The sequence below is a fragment of the Strigops habroptila genome, chromosome Z, assembly GCF_004027225.2.
Source record: "Strigops habroptila isolate Jane chromosome Z, bStrHab1.2.pri, whole genome shotgun sequence".
Taxonomy (NCBI): domain Eukaryota; kingdom Metazoa; phylum Chordata; class Aves; order Psittaciformes; family Psittacidae; genus Strigops; species Strigops habroptila.
Genome location: NC_044302.2, coordinates 83,300,314 through 83,311,300, shown reverse-complemented (window position 1 = coordinate 83,311,300; position 10,987 = coordinate 83,300,314). Strand labels below are relative to the sequence as shown.

At 38.6% G+C, this 10,987-nt stretch overlaps 1 protein-coding gene across 3 annotated transcripts in view; it reads right to left on the bottom strand.

Annotated features, from left to right (window-relative positions):
• Positions 1–236: 236 nt before the first annotated feature.
• The window catches only part of CDC20B (cell division cycle 20B), a 32,470-nt gene continuing 21,719 nt past the window's right edge, over positions 237–10,987 (bottom strand). For 2 of the 3 annotated variants that reach the window (XM_030470475.1, XM_030470474.1), the window contains exons 7-11: positions 10,195–10,391; positions 9,246–9,340; positions 5,819–6,047; positions 3,749–3,866; positions 237–1,829 (exon numbers count right to left, since the gene is read on the bottom strand). In XM_030470475.1, coding sequence (XP_030326335.1) covers positions 1,666–1,829; positions 3,749–3,866; positions 5,819–6,047; positions 9,246–9,340; positions 10,195–10,391 — 803 coding nt within the window. In that variant the 3' untranslated portion in view covers positions 237–1,665. Of the gene's footprint in view, positions 1,830–3,748; positions 3,867–4,594; positions 4,721–5,818; positions 6,048–9,245; positions 9,341–10,194; positions 10,392–10,987 lie in introns of all 3 variants that reach the window. The other variant, XM_030470476.1, reaches the window with a different exon arrangement.

The following is a 10,987-nucleotide window of genomic DNA, read 5'->3' as shown; positions in this document are numbered from 1 at the left end:
TTCATATCATTGTGATGTCTGGGGTGCAATAATACTTTCTCACTGAATATTTTAAGTCAGATTCTAAAACTTTAATAAAATTTACTGCAACAAACACACTCATATTAGAAGACAGGCACAGTACAAGTTATTTCCCATTCTTAGACATCAGCTTCTTGGTAGTCATTTCTCAAATGATGTTCAACGTTTCCATTTTCTAATCTGTTTTGAAGACCACACAAGATGACCACAGAAACCAGCAGGTCAGTAGCAGGTTTATTGTAAATTACTAGGTAAAAAATATGAGTGGTCTCAACCTTCCAGACCTGAAGTTAGCAACCGTGTGATTTACGAACAGCAGAAGATGAGGTTTTAAAAATGGTGAGAACTAAAGCCATGATAGTTTCACATTCATTTCCAGAGATATTTGCGTCCCTGTTAACATATCCTATCTCTTTTCATGCATTTGATCACAGTGTAATTTTCCATGGGCTGACACTGCTTTACTCCCCTAACCTCCCATTCTTCCCCACTTACAGGAAATAGTCTAAATACATTTCCAGAAAAAAAAAAAAATCCAAACAATATGAGTTTCTGAGCTCACGGGGCTTCTAAGATACAAATGCAAGAGTGAATCCTTATCACTTGCCTCTCGTCACTCCTAATAATAAAACCAAAGCTCCAAAGACATCTGTGGATAGAATATGTTTTGAACAGTACTACTAAGTTGCATCTGAATAGCATTTGAAGACCAATCCTGACATCCTTTCTTAGCTGTTGACAGCGTACAAGTCTTACACAGGCCAATGTCTGTTAAAGTCCAAAATGCTTGGTTCTCATGAGCACTAAATAAAATTCATAAGAAGGCAACAGCTACCAGGTTTGCTGACACACAGAATTAAACTCGTACCCTTGAGGAATGAATGAACTAACTGTTGTGTTTGATCAAAAGAGTGTGCTGCTTGACTATGTCCACCTGGCTTATTAACCAGTTGATTACAGAATTATGCATAACAATAGAATTATTATGCGATTATTTATATTTTCATTGTCAAACATAGTAGGTGGATTTAAGGAAAGGAAACAAATCAAAATCCAATAGAGAGAGTTTGCTAATTAAGCTAGTTATCATTACCACTGTGAAAACAATACAGAATTCCCAAGAAATCATTTATATCTATGTACAGTTACATATTCAACCTAGATCTCTACAAATATCTAAACAGATTCTGTACCATGACCTATGTGATATACAGAACAATACAGACCCCTGGACTGGCCTCTGCTGATCCTAGCCTTTGAATGATTCAAGGCAATTTATACACATTTGAATGTGATTTCCAATGGAGATGCTAAGATGATGTAAAATTACTTACAAGCATCTTAGCTAAAAGCAGGACCTACAACTTTATGCTGGTAGTTGACACAGGGTGGATTCCATCCATGCTTGCCAGTTTAATGAAACTAAATATGGTGCTATTCTTCAGAGTTAGAATATTTTTCCTCTAGGATAAGTAAGACAAGCTACTAACATTTCACATGATGGACTGATGAGGAAAATTGCTTTCTCTTGAAAAAAATTGTACTATCTTTTGCCATGTTTCCATTGGAAGGAACACACATATTTTGAATTATTGAATGGGCTAAATAATACATTTAAATCATTTGCTTTCAAGGAAAAGAAGTTCACAAAAATGAGTTCAAATAACCCTCAGAAAAAGCCTTGCTGCTGTACTTGTTCTCCCCAGTCTCATGGCATTTCCACAGACAAGCTGTCCCATCAGCCGCAACAGAAAAGAGCCTGCTCTGATCTGGGCTCAGGGCTGTGTGAAGGACTCTCCCTTTGTGACCTGTAAAATAAAATATATACAAAAAAGGAAAGATACATCACAATTCTGTACTGATTATGCCAGTCATTTTCACCATCCTCAACCACACTATGGCTTGTTCCATTTTACTGCAGCAGCAAAACATGCTGCACAGGACGTGGGAAGCTCTATTATCTAATAATATCTAAAATTATCTATAGAATATGTTCACATTAAGAAAGAGCTGAAGGCAATAAGAAAACTGAATAAGAAAACAGGAATCAATGCTATAAAAAGGTTACTGTCTTTCGGTTGTTATTCTGTTCTGCTCAGTAATAGGCAACCTCAATTACTAAAGTACCCAACAGTTGCTGATGGTTCTTCACTGTTAGCTGAAATCTTCACATTTTGCAGGAATATTTAACAATGACATTTAGTTACAATTTATCTGTTCATTTCTTTGGGTATAAAACTCGAGGTTAAGGGTGTTTGAGGCTGATTTAGAATCACCTCACAATCATCCATCACAATATTTTTTCCGAACATATTTTGATATATTCACAATTTCTTCCAACATTCAATTGCTTACAATTGCTTCCAACATTCAATTTCTTACAACATTCAAAACTCTTATTAAGAGTTTTCATAAGCAGGAACATTTGTGTAACAATTACGTGGTCTTTTTGTTCATGAAAATTAGTTTCTTTTGCAGATGAGTAAACTGAATAGGAAACAGGATGATGAGTAACACTCCAGGTTCACTAAATTACCAATGCACTTGACTTATATGGTAAATGTTTTACTCCATACACTATTCTCAAAGGTAATATTAAATCTAGTTTTCATTTCATGTAATATAATCAAGACTTACAAAGATTTGAGAAACCTCAAGCTTCCAGATAATTACTCATAGCATCACATTACCTTAAAAGATGTACATAAATGAGGAGGGATAGCGAAGGAAAAGCAACACAGACAAGCAGCATTAGACAAGGATAACATGTAACCAGACCCACATATGTCTCTGCTGCCCTCTCTCTTCCATCCGTCTTTGTTTTGACCCTCCTGTGCCTTCCTCTTACAGGCTACTGTTGAAGCCAAGTCCCTGGTTCCACCCAAGTCCCTGGTTGAAATTCCAAGGCTTCTTTGGACGTATCTTGTCCATGAGTATGAAAAACCAACCATACATAAGAAAATGCAGCCAGTGCACACGTAGTTTGTTTTTTTCCTTTAACTTCAGACACTTCTATTGGGTCACTTCAGTTAACATTGAAACAAGTAAAACTTCACGGATAGGAGTGACAGCAAGCACCAGAAACAAGAAGGCCTAATAGCAAGGAACAACTCTTAGGTGTAATGTAATCCTACACAATGCTGCAAGGAAACTCCACCTTCCTCTAGCTGTCAACATGGTACAAAGGAAACATGCTGCACCACATTGTTTCACAGCCAAAATCATTCATTAAAACCCAGACAGCAATAACACATGGTGATTTATTTTAAATATCATTTGGAAGCTGGTTCAGTATCCTAGCATGATGAGCTGCAAATTCAAAGAGCCAAATCTAGTTCATATTAGCTAGAAGGCCATTAGCCTAGAATATATCTGAAGCAACCTGACATTAACACACTCAATCCAGGCCTAGTAAGCCTTAGGGAGAAGTGGAAATCCACACCCTGCACCTGGGATAGCCTTAGAAATAACAGGAGATAATCCCATCATTGAAACGAAAAAATTTTGCAGAAGCAACTTAGACTATTATCCTAAGAAGTCAACCTTTACAATCGCATGAATCAGGATTGTGCACATGAATGCATTGTGTAGGCAGAGGAAGGATGTGTAGGTGACTGCTTTTTTAACTCTTTTTTTACATAAATGCATGAGGTATGCACTTGCAAAAACACATTGGTTAGACAGATAGTCAACGGAAGGAATTAAAACTACTAACTGAAATACTTGCCATAGAGTTCTGATGAATTTATAAGTATGGGATACTTCCATATTTTCATCTGATGTCCAGGAAGGCCATGTCCAGTCATCAGTTCGCTGGTTTTGGGTAACCAGAGCAAGGAACAAATCTATTGCAATTTAAAATTCTGCTTTAGTTTTCAGAAAGCATCAACATACATTATCCAGTAAATCTGAAATGTTATCTACAGTGTTTAAACAAGCTACTGTGAAATAGTCCCAGCAAAATATTTACTTATTTAGAAGGATCATTCAATTCGTTACAACACTTCAAAGTACAGTTGCCTTATTGTCTTATCTAAATATGACAATAGTCTATCAGTATAATAGGAAAGCCCTTCAAACATATCCTCAGCTAAGCTGTAATAGCTCCAGGAAAATAAACACTTTTGCTGCTTTACTCCAGCTGAAAATCTGTTCCTCTGTCTCCTAATATTCAAACTCCAGAGACGGATGTTTGACCTCTGACTCTTACACCTCTTCTCACCCGAGCACTCTGGGAACTTTCCCTCCTCCTCAACATTCTCTCCACATGAAGAATTTTGGCCAAAACTATTACTTCCAATAAGGAAAAGATTATGAGAAGTGTCTGGCTGCAAAACCACCTCCTCTTCAATCACTTCTATGTGGAGACAGATCTGGTGAATAAGAAACAACAAACTGCTTCTGAGTCTAATCACACACTGCCGTGCCGAATGTAGCACAACTGCACATCCAGAGAAAATCCTGCTGTTCCTCTGACCACAGAACCACCCTCAAAGTCAGTGGGAGTCTGCCAAATAGGCACAGCTATACAAGAAGAGCATAGCCTAAGTATTCAGACATTCCATCATTTCACCTGAGAATCTGTAGCTGCACTTTGGATGATTTTCTCATGATTAATGTCCCAGACACGCAAAATCCCATCTTTCATTCCACCCCCTGTAGCAAGGACTTTGGACTGCCAAGGACACCAGTCCATAGCCTGGGGGAAAAAAAAAAAAAAAAAAAAAAAAGAAAACCCAAAACCAACCAAACAAGAAAACATACCAGAACAGACTACACTAGGAAGTTAGCTGAAAAAACAATAGTTTTTCCTTAAAAGCCTAGTTGGAAAAATGAACTGCAACAAGCACCCAGAATGTACACACAGAGCAATGTAGGATCCCAAAACTCAAAATGTTGCTTCCCGTGCCATTGTTTCACAGTAGTCTACACTGTCACACACATGCTCATAAAACTCTATCTTCTCTGCTTAACTTCACAGGCCATAGACTCACACCTCAAAACTGGAAGAACCCAGCAGGATAGTCTTACTGCCTAAGTCATTGTAGAAGCCTAAGCACCACAATTTACAGGGCTTAAAAGAGACCTGGTTTCTTCTGAGGTATTTTCAGAATATGCCTAAAGGCTCAGACTCAACTGAAAAAAACTAAGAACTCAATTCCACCTGTTTCAATAAACTCCTCTGACTCTTTAACCCCAGCACTTTGGGCCAGCCTCAGGCTCTTTCAGGAGGATAAACAGCTTATAAATGCTGGACTCCTCTGCCTCTAATTGCTAATACCTGTCCTTTCTCCCACACATACTGGGACTTCATAAGGATGATGAATCTTTAATTGTCTCATTTCCAGTTTACTACTTCAGATTGTTTCCTAGCAACAATGACATGAAAATATGGGCAGGACGCAAAACAAACCTCATATTTAAATCAATTGCAGCAGAGAGAATTTTCCAAAACTCAAAAAATTGAACGATCTCGTTTGTTAGCTTTTAAGTATTGTGTCACAAAACTTCTTTGTGCAAGGCAGAGATAGAGGAGAAGGATGTAAACTTTACTTCTGTTTGGCATTATATTTACAAAGGCCTAGTAATCCAGTAACATTTCCTAATCACAGTCCTAGCAAACTTATTTGTGACTTGGAATGAGGAGAACTGGTCTTAAAATTAACTGCATCACAGACAGGCAGAAGAAACTAATAAATATCAGTGAGATAATTTGAAAAATTACCTAACTGTCCACATCAACAATGTAATTTCACAAGGGCAAATATAGAAAAGCAGACATTCCTTCTCCGTATACCTTAACTGCTGAGGAATGTGGTATGGTTTTCAGTGGTTGTGACTGCAATTTCACACCAGGGTCATTAGGCCAGATATTCAATATACCATGACTAGACCCACTTGCCAGCCACTGGTTGGTTAGTGACCATTTCAAGCTGCAAATGCTTTGTTTATTTTGGCAAAGAGTCCCAACATGGTGCTGAGCAACCCGAACATCATGGTGATGAATAGATCCTAGTCGTGAACCACTGTGGGTGAGAAAAGACAGAATGGGTTTAATGTTAAAGAAGACAAGTTACATCATCATGCTGATGTTTCTTCAATGGTTTCAGAAGCAAACCGCATCAGAACAAAATGTGCCTGGAGAACAACAGTAATTCAATAAAAGGAAACACAAACCAACTATCGAAAGCACACCCTGACTGTAGAGGGGTGATTGGCAACAGAAAGGAGACAAAGAGCTGCTCAGTTCAAGCCAGGCAGAATACTTGTTGTCTCTTGTGGTTTTCATTTTCCTGAAGATACATTGCATTGTATGCCACTAATCTGCACCCTGTTCAACTGTCAGGCATTTAATGCAAACTATTTCCTGTTCTTCATGAAAAATCATTTCACAAGATGATTTTTGCCAAGGCTGGATATGCCTCCACACCCAACAAAGAGGCAGTGTAAAACTGCACTGCTCTGGGAAAGGGCTTACTAGCAACTGACAGTGTGTTCTTCGGTTCTGTCCCTTCCCTCGACTCCTTTCTCCTTCCCACTTCCAGGCTTAACAAAAATCTGTAAAGCTTGACACTGTTGCACTAATTGCCTGTTAGGAAATGGATGCACGGTTCTACAGCCAGCATCATCAGTCTACCAAAGGAAGAAGGAAATACGCCACCTGGAAGCACAGCTACTATTACAGCTTAGCTCCCAGATATCGGCATTACATCAACAGCAGATCTGAACTGAAAATACTGAGAATACCTTGCAGTGCATTTTCTTTTCCTGCTTTTTTAAGGAAATTACCTGCATTAAACATGACAAAACAGAAGCAATTCCTGCTACAAATTCATATTTCCAACTGTCATGATGACACTGAAAACATCAGCAAGTTCAATACCATCTTTCTGGGTATCTAAGAAACAGATACCTGACTACTACAGTAAACTAATTTAAGGCAATAATGACTGATGACTTTCCTGTACTGGGTCTTAAAGATTTTTCATATGCAGTTGAGTGATTTGGAAGCTCTCAAAATGCACACGCGAAACTGACTGACTGCAAAAAATATCACTCTGTTGTGCTTGTGTTATGGACTTGCCAAATCTCTTGAAGTTCAAAAAACCATGAAAGAATACAACCAAGCAGTGCTCAAGTGAGTATTAGGCACATCTTAATAGAAAATACCTATGAAAATACATGTGAATACATGCATTATATGCAAAGGCATTACCATTTGCGTCCCAAAGATTTATATAGATTTTTCCTACTAAATAAGAAGCAGAAAATCTAACCCAGTGCATTGTGCCTGGCTGAGATGGAGCTAGCTTTGCCATAGCAGCCCTCAATAGTGCTGTGCTCTGTGCTGGTAGCTAGAAAGGCGTTGTAATGCACCAGTGTTTGGGCTTCTGCTGAGCAGTGCTCGCTCAGCATCAAGGCTGTCTCTCCAACAAACCCCCCCTCACCAAGGCCGGGGCTGGGCAAGACCTTGGTTGGGGACATAGCCAGAACAGCTGACTCAAACTGACCAAAGGGATATTCCAGACCATATGAAATCTGCTCAGCAATAAAAGATAAGAGAAAGGAGGAGGATTTGGGAGCATTTGTTATTATGACATTTGTCTTCTGGAACAAAGAAACAGAACTGAATTGCCTGTGTTGGCCATATGAAGGTCTTCAGTAATTCTAGTAGTGTAAGTGGAAAGGAACTGGGTGCCTGAAAATCTTGGCTGAAAGAACATTTTTCCACTCGGCATAAAAAGAAATCAGAATTATTTGCTTTTAACACAGAAGATGGCATCTGTTTTGCTAAAGGCAAAGAGAAGACAACAAAATAGTGTGGTGGGTTAATTTATGGTACTGAAATTTATTTACAGTTCATGATGATGTGTTGTTGGACTATTTCTAACCACAGAAATTAGTATAAAATCCCAAATTATCAATTGTCCATAGTGAAGTTTACTGTAAGAATGCTGCTCTTATTTTATTACCAATGAATATTAACCATACATCTTTTTTTCTACTTATACAGATATTTTAACTCTGCTCTAATGTTAGAATGAACTGGTTAGCCTCCAATCTACCAAAAGCAATAAATATTATCTCAACCTAATCTGTAAAGTTCACAGGTTCATGCTGTATTTTATTAACAATTCCTACTCAGAGGGATCTGTAATTAAAGTTTGTGTTGTTTTCACTTCTTTGGCCAAGCTGAAATGCAAGTTGCATTTCAGCAACTTGCTGAAATGCAACAAGGTTACAAGGTTACACCACTTGGCACTGGCAGGATGTTATAGCTGCATCCTCATAACTTAACCCACCCAGCGCATCTGCTCCAGCAACAGCATTTTATCAACTGGTGTTCAGCTGGTAACCATGTACCTCACTCCACCTAGGAGACCTAATACAATCAAAACCAGAGAATATTGTGAAATCAAAACAAAACTACCATTAGTGTTCCTACCCAGATACGAGTTTCATTTTGAGTTTAACAAAGTCAGTCCACCCTTGCTATTATTTCTTCACCTAAGTAAAACAGAAGACTATCCCACGATTTTAAAATCATAGAGGCATCCATCATAGACAAGTCTCCCCTCAGCTCCTTCAAGTCAAAGATCTGAAAGTGGAAGTAAAAAAATGCAAAAGAGCACACTCGATCTTACCCATCAGAGTCCCCATATTGAAATGATTCCTAAATATGTACCAGCCAGTATAAAATTCACCTTTGGCAAAGCAAAGGTCAAGCACTTCAAGCCTCCTGGATAGCAGTGAGATGGCCTTCCCTTGTAGATACACAGCTAAAGAGGTGTGCAACTCTTAGCAGCTGTGTTTCACTGGGCATCTCAAAAGACAGATGCAGTCTTGGTATCAGTGGAGGGGCAGTCAAAACTACATGCCTCCTGCCCAGCACTCGGCAGGTTATAATTCTGGGAGTCCAGACCCGATGGAGATACCATCTCAAGCTGAGGCTTTGCACAAATCCAGAGCCTAGCAATATTCTGCAAGTGGTGACAGTTTTCTGGAAGGAAAGTAAGAAACGGAGACTAAGGAGGCAGGCTGAATCCCCTTTGGCTGCTTTCCTACATACAATAAATCTACATATGATTTCTGAGATGGCTGATAAGTAGAGAGACAGAATAAATCACTTTTGAGCAAAGCCAAGGAAAACAGCTAAAATGAATAGGACATTTGTGTAAGTAAAAGCAGCAATGCCGTTTCTGTGAATACACTATACCACTCACCTGCTCAGAATATAATGATTCCAGCTCAGAGCTCCAACCACAGACAGGTGACCAAACATATTTCTCAACCTCTTTTTGGTTTCAATGTCCCACAGCTGCCAAGCCAAAACAAGAAATTCAAATTTAACAACAAAAAGAAAAAAGATTTTTGTTCTGTTCATTTTTTTGCAAGTAAGTCACTGCTCAGTTCTGATTCAGCATACGCACAATCTCAAGCTCCTTAATTTCACAAGTAAGGAGTATTTCCAAATTTTGGCACCTATATCAGTGATGCTGAAGTCAGAGAGGATTGAACAGAATACACTTCTCTGAGTTCAAAGCTGTTTAATAACATGTCAGTATTTGGAAGTCCATACTTGAAAGCACCGGTCTTCAGTACTTTCAGATTGCTGACTCGGTACTGCAGCACGTAGGTCCCCTTATTATCTAGCATCTCAGCCAAAGTCCCACAAAAATCTTTTAACAATGGACTGTCCTATAACAGCAGGCTATGATGTATGTATGTAATCAGATTAAAGGCAAATTCTCATGTGTGAATCTGTAAGGAAAGTTTTGGATTGAGATCTCAAGGCATTGATCACTACAGTGAATTTAGCAAGAGAGAGCCAAGAAAAAAATACCCTGTGCTGAGTAAAATAATTTAATAAAAGACTTCCTCTTACTGGTAGCAAAAAAAACCAAAACCGAATGTCTCTGGACAACTGAATCATTAATTTGGTCATTAGGAATTTAGTGGCTTCAGAAGCTCCCTTACATGTAGATAACACTGGATGTCACTAAGCCCTTCAGTAAAATGCAGCATGATACAGGGAATGCTATATATTGTCTCCCGCAGAGTTCTTCTATAGTTGTTTATTTGTTTCCATTAAACAAAAAAAAAGTATCAAATTGTCTTGTGACCACTTTAGCTAAAAATGGAGAAAGACTAAAAAAGTAAATTATCTAGTACTTGCACTTCTCCATCACTGGTGCCAATTGCAAGGCAAGTTCCTTCTTTTATCCAAGCTAGTGATGAAATGTATTTGGAACTGGAATTCAAATCAATGCTTCCAATGGCTTGAAGAGTTTCTCCATTCCAGATGTGTGCAGCAGGTCCTACAGCAATAGCAATGAGATTTTCAAGGCTCCAGTCCAGTATGTTTAGATCTAGAAGAAAGCCACCAAGAATTACTGCCAAAAGTTGTAGGTAATAGGATGGAGAGAGGGGGAGTATGGTTTGGGGAAGAGAAGCCTATTTTTTCTTTTTAATTAGCTACGGAAAAACAGCAAGAGAATGTTTCTATGAAACCACTACTAACAAGTGTTCCTCCTACACGAAGGAGAGTCTCTCTAACAAGCCAAGGTCTTCATAAATCTAATCTCAACAACTCACATGTTTGTATAGCAGGATCTGACTTACAGCTTTCTCACTAGAACTTTTTAACCTAGCATTTTGCGTTTTGGATTACCACATCACTCACTCAAATTTCTGCTACCAGAAACGAGGGTCCTCCAGCAACAGCTACAGTTCCCAAAACACCCTCATTCCAAAGTAATTCTTGTTATTGAGAAAGACACAGGATAGAGTCTAATTTAACTAAGCAGAAGTAAATATAGTGGGTTGACCTGAAAGTTGTATTGAGATCAACAACCAAAGGAAACTGCATGAAAGGTAGTATTGATTCTAGAGTTTGATCAGTAAGCCTCCATCCTGGGACAGGCAGTTTTCAGAGATGCATCCTTATCAGATAAATGACATCATG